The following is a 5,829-nucleotide window of genomic DNA, read 5'->3' as shown; positions in this document are numbered from 1 at the left end:
ATAAAGACCAGTGTGTGCTTCCCGGGTGGCTCAGCGGTAAAGAATCCGCCTACAATGCAGGAGTCGCAGGAATGGCAGGTTTGATCCCTGGGTCAGAAAGATCCCCTGGAAGAGGGCATGGAAACCCACTCCAGTAGTCTTACCTGGAAAATTCCATGGACAAAGGAGCCTGGTGGGCTATAATCCATAGAGTCTGAAAGAGTCAGAAACGACTCAAACCACCTAGCATGCCAGCATCCATTTCTTGGGGCTTCGCAGTTGGCATCAGTGGTAAGAAACTTGCCTGCAATGCAGGAGACACAGGAGCCCTGGGTTTGATCCCTAGGTGGAGAAGGTTCCCTGGAGGAAGGATGGAAACCCACTCCAGTATTCTTGCATGGATAAGCCCCATGGACAGAGGACCCTAGTGGGCTACAGTCCATGGGACCACAAAGAGTCCGACATGACTCAAGAGGCTTAGCACACACAGATGCATCCATTTCTTGTTGTGGGACATGCCTCTAGCTCTTTGCATCTGTAAAAGAGAAGGAGGATCAGCAATTAAGAGAAAGAAGATGACTCCTTCTTCTACCTCAAGTGTTTGACTGCTAATGCTTAAGAGAATATTTACTGAGTTTAATGTCCATTGTGTTTAATGCCTTTCTATGAACATCAGACTGCAGATTGATGGGGAAGGAACTGTGGTACTGTGCCAGTTCACGAAGACACTGCTATCGTGCTTTGTGTATTTTGTGTTTGTAAATACAGAAATGCAATAGGATCACTGTTGAAAGATGTTACAGATGCAGCATAATTGGTCTAGAGAGTGAAGACTGGGAGTGTAAGGGAGGACAACACATAAGAAATCTAGAGAGAAAAAAAGAAAATTGGAATTTTGCATATCAGTTTCTTCACTCTATCTATTGTATATCACACATAAACTGCTTCTGAAGAACTCCATAGTACACTTTGGGAGAATGAGAATAACCTGGGAAATGAAATTGCTAGGAAAATAATTCAGAACTTACCGAACTCTGTCATGACTGACCTAGAGGAAATACTACAGCTGGGGTCAGGAGGTTGGAATTTTCTAGATCCTCCTAGCTTTTCTCTCATTGTTTTGCTGAGAATCAAATCCTTCACAGATTTCTACATCCAATAACAGTGGTACTGATAAATTCTTCTCAACTTTAATTTTTTTAATGGATATATTCATGAGTTGCAATATTATATTTGTTCAGGTTTACAACATAGTGCTTCTGGTGTTCTATATATTATACTCTGTTTACATTCATTATTAGATAATTGGTATATTTCTCTGTGCTGTACAGCATATCCTTGTTGCTTAAAGTTCAAAATGAATAGTTTAAAATATAATGAAATTTTAAGTTCTAATGAAAAGCTTTGTAAATTACAAAGGACTGAAATCGCAGAGTGCTTTCTCTCTCTCCAAGGATGTAGTAATCTTGAAATCAATCTTTTAAAAAAGAAATAGGAGAATAGAATTATGGACAGAGGGAAAGGGGAGGAGAGGGTGAGATGCAAAGAAAGAGTAACATGGAAATTTACATTACCATATGTAAAATAGATGGCCAATTTGAATTTGCTGGATGGCTCAGGAAACTCAAACCTGGGCTCTGTATCAACCTAGAGGGGTGGGATGAGGAGGGAGTTCCAAAAGGGCGGGAATATATGTATATCCTAGGCTGATTCAGGTTGAGGTTTGACAGAAAACAGCAAAATTCTGTAAAGCAATAATCCTTCAATAAAAAATTAATTAATTAAAAAATAAAACATATCTCAAAACAAACAAAAATAAAAGGAATAGGAGAATCACCAACTACTTTGAAATTCAGCAATATACTTTTAGAAATAAAAATGTCAATGCACCAAGAAGAAAACACAATGCACGTTAAATTCAGTAAATACTATCATAAGCAATAGCAGTCAAATACTTGAGGTAGAGGAAGAAGTCATCTCATTTCTCTTAACTGCTGAACATCCTCCTCATTTTGATGCAAGGAGCTAGAGGCAAGTCCCACAAAAGAAGTGGATGCATGCATGTGCGCTAAGTCTCTTCAGTTGTGTCCCACTCTTCATTGCCCCATGAACTGTGGCCCACCAGGTTCCTCTGTCCCTGGGAATTATCCAGGAAAGAATACTGGAGTGGGTTTCCATGCCCTCCTCCAGGGAACCTTCACCATCTAGGGACAGAACCTGGGTCTCCTGTGTCTCCTGCATTGCAGGCAGGTTCTTTACTACCGGCACCACCTGGGAAGACCCCAGAAATGGATGTGTGCATGCTAAGCCGCTTCAGTCGTGTCTGACTCTTTGAGACCCTATGGATTGTGACCCGCTAGGCTCCTCTGTCCATGGGACCTTCCAGCAAGAATACTGGAGTGGGTTGCCATGCCTTTCTCCAGGGCATCTTCCCACTCCAGGGACTGAATCCATGGCTCTTCATTTCCCACATAAGAAGGCAGGTTCTTTACCACTAGCACCACCTGGGAAGCCCCAAGAAATGGATGCCTCTACTTAAATTGCCATGGTTAAAAGCAGGTGCTTGAATGGAAAAACATCAGGGAAACTATCACCCCATGTTCCCTCTCCATCTCTAGGCTGAGTGTCACAGGAAGGTTGCTATTTGTTCATCTCTCCTCACTCTACCATACGTTTGGCCAATTGCTTTGGCTCATGGGCTACCAGTCCCTCATTGGCTGCTACTGTGGAGACTGTGGCTACATTCTCTGTCACTGGACTATCCCATCATCCCTGCAAGTTTGCAATTCAGTCAGGATTTTTGTTTTATTTCTTTTTTTTTTCTTTTTTTTTTTAAAGCAAAATGTTCTAGGTTGCAAACAAAAAATAGGATCAGAGAAATCTGGATGAGGTGATTTCAAAAGATACAGAGCTTGATTCCGGAAATTTAGAATTTTCTTATTTTACACTGTGTTTCAGTCCTACTTTACACATGGAAGTGAATTGGGATTGAAGGAATAGAATGTGATTTTTATATCTGCTACTGCTGGTGCAGTGGTCAAGAATCTGACTGCCAATGCAGGAGACGAAAGACACACAGCTTCTATCCCTTGGTCAGAAAGATCCCCTGGAGTAGGAAATGACAACCCAATTCAGTATTCTTGCTTGGAAATTTTCAAGGAGATAGGAGCCTGGCAGTCTCCTGTCCATGGGGTCAGAAAGAGTCGGACATGACTGAGTGACTGAGCTCACACACACACACACACACACACACACACACACACACATGCATACACACACACACACACACACACACACACACACACACACACTGCTCTTTGCGAGCCTGCCTGCTACCTTGCTTCAGTGGTGTTCGACCCTTTGCAGACCCTATGAACTGTAGCCCACCAGGCTCCTCTCTCCATGGGATTCTCCAGGAAAGAATACTGGAGAGGGTTGCCATGCCCTCCTCCCGGGGATCTTTATGACCCAGGGATGGACCCTGCCTCTCCTGCGACTCCTGCATTGCAGGCGGATTCTTTACTGCTGAGCCACCGGGGAAGACCACCCTTTTTTATCGGTTGCTATACCCATATAAAACTCTCTGGATGATACCTAAATTAGATGGAAGAATGAAAATGGAAAAGGCCAATGAAACCTTAGGGACAGAATTTTGACCATAAAGATCCCTAAAATCACTGAGAAACCACGAATAGAAATAACCATTTAGGAAAGGGACGAGTTGCAACATGTTAAGAAAAAAGGACACGATTTTCCGTCAAACAAATGACACAACAGACACATATTGAAGCAAAGTTAATGAGGTTTTTAATGTTTTCTTTGGGGTAGAAATGTTTTAAAGATTAAATGTAGGGCCTAAGGGGAGAACCCTTAAGTCTGGTTTGCGATGGTCAGACAGTCCTGGGGCAGTTCATCTGCAGAGGTGGTATCTGATGACCGACTTGGTGGCCTCGGACGTGGCATACTTGCCGAGCTCCCCAGGCAACAGAAGACGCACAGATGTCTGGATGTCTTCGGTCATGATGGTGCAGCGCTTGTTGCTGTGGGCCAGGCGCCCGGCCTCTTCGGCAATCCGCTCGAACATATCTTTCACAAACGAATCCAGGACGTTCACGGACTCACGGGAAAGACTCAGGCCTGTATGTACTTGCTTCAGCACCCTAGGGAAATAGGTAGCAAAGCTTGAGAAACTGCCCTGACGGCAGCGGCGGCGACGGCAACGGCGGCCCTTAGCTGTCTTCTGCTTCGCCTTTTTTGGTTCCGCATCATTCGGCTCTGGTTTGGAGGTCTCTGCTTTCGCCATCTCCGTTTCAGAGGGCTCAGTTTCGGAGGTGCTGGTCTCTATGGTGATCACGTCTTCCTCATGGCTGTCAGAGGATGGTTCCAACACGGCAGCGCCACCATTCTCCATAGCGCAGCCCAGAAGAACAGTGAGGCCGTTGAAGGCCGTTGGTCGAATTTATAGGCCCGGTTTTCCCTGACGTCACAGACACTGTCCATATCTGATTGGATGCAAGTCAGGGAGGCCTGTTACTATGGCAGCTCATGTCCCGTGACACCGGACATTCCACCTCCCTACTCCTGCTATGCCCCTCCCCCATGTTTAACCCCCCAGTCAGCCCATCTCCCTTGGTGGCTCTGATGGTAAAGTGTCTGTCTACAATGCGGGATACCTAGGTTGGATCCCTGGGTCGGGAAGATCCCATGGAGAAGGAAATGGCAACCCACTCCAGTACCGTTGCCTAGAAAATCCCATGGACGGAGGAGCCTGGTGTCCATGGGGCCGCAAAGAGTCAGACATGAATGAGCGACTTCACGTTCACTTTCAGCCAATCTCAGTGAAAGTCACCTAAGTTGGAAAATGAAATAATCAGTTAAAGCTTCCTGAGAGAGTATGACAGTCCTCCATAGCTCCAGCTCTTTCAGGCATCAGTGACTCAGGTCACTTGGTGGACATTTTACTCCAACACAGAATCTTCTCCTTCTACAGTGGCATGAGCAGAATGTCTTGGCTTCCTCAGCAGAGTGCTCCTGAAAATCATAGGAATGAAATGAACAGCTATTATCTCCAGAATTTATCAAAACCAGTGATCAGTATGAAGAGAAGGACAGAATCCCATTCTCCAAATACAGAACACAAACAGAAATAGGAATCCTTACACATACACACTAAAAATATGTAACATTTTGCAAATTATAAATTCTTGTCTTAAACCTCATTTAGGTCCCCCAAATACCACACATACTGGAATTGATTAATGATTTATAGTGGTTATTTCTCAAAAAATGATCACTCTTATTGCTGAAAAGCCACTAGGGTGAGTTAAAACGCATAAAAAGAGAGAGAAATAAAACACCTAGAAAAAAACGTACCGAAAAAGAAAGTGAAGAGGAACTAAAAAGCCTCTTGATGAAAGTGAAAGAGGAGAGTGAAAAAGTTGGCTTAAAGCTCAACATTCAGAAAACGAAGATCATGGCATCTGATCCCATCACTTCATGGGAAACAGATGGGGAAACAGTGTCAGACTTTATTTTGGGGGTGCCCCAAAATCACTGCAGATGGTGACTGCAGCCATGAAATTAAAAGATGCTTACTCCTTGGAAGGAAAGTTATGACCAACCTAGATAGCATATTCAAAAGCAGAGACATTATTTTGGCAACTAAGTTCCATCTAGTTAAGGCTATGGTTTTTCCAGTAGTCATGTATGGATGTTAGAGGTGGACTGTGAAGAAGGCTTAGCACTGAAGAATTGATGCTTTTGAACTGTGGTGTTGGAGAAGACTCTTGAGAGTCCCTTGGACTGCAAGGAGATCCAACCAGTCCATTCTGAAGGAGATCAGCCCTGGGA

General features: G+C 44.0%; 1 protein-coding gene across 1 annotated transcript; it reads right to left on the bottom strand.

Annotated features, from left to right (window-relative positions):
- Window positions 1–3,889: 3,889 nt before the first annotated feature.
- Window positions 3,890–4,390, bottom strand: LOC114111694 (histone H2B-like). The gene has a single exon (XM_027963496.2). It carries the CDS (start codon window positions 4,388–4,390, stop codon window positions 3,890–3,892), a length of 501 nt encoding a protein of 166 aa, XP_027819297.2.
- Window positions 4,391–5,829: the final 1,439 nt, after the last annotated feature.

The sequence above is a fragment of the Ovis aries genome, chromosome X (genome assembly GCF_016772045.2).
Source record: "Ovis aries strain OAR_USU_Benz2616 breed Rambouillet chromosome X, ARS-UI_Ramb_v3.0, whole genome shotgun sequence".
In the NCBI taxonomy this organism is placed as follows: domain Eukaryota; kingdom Metazoa; phylum Chordata; class Mammalia; order Artiodactyla; family Bovidae; genus Ovis; species Ovis aries.
Note: the sequence above shows the minus strand (reverse complement) of the source record. Positions and strands in the feature narration are given on the sequence as shown.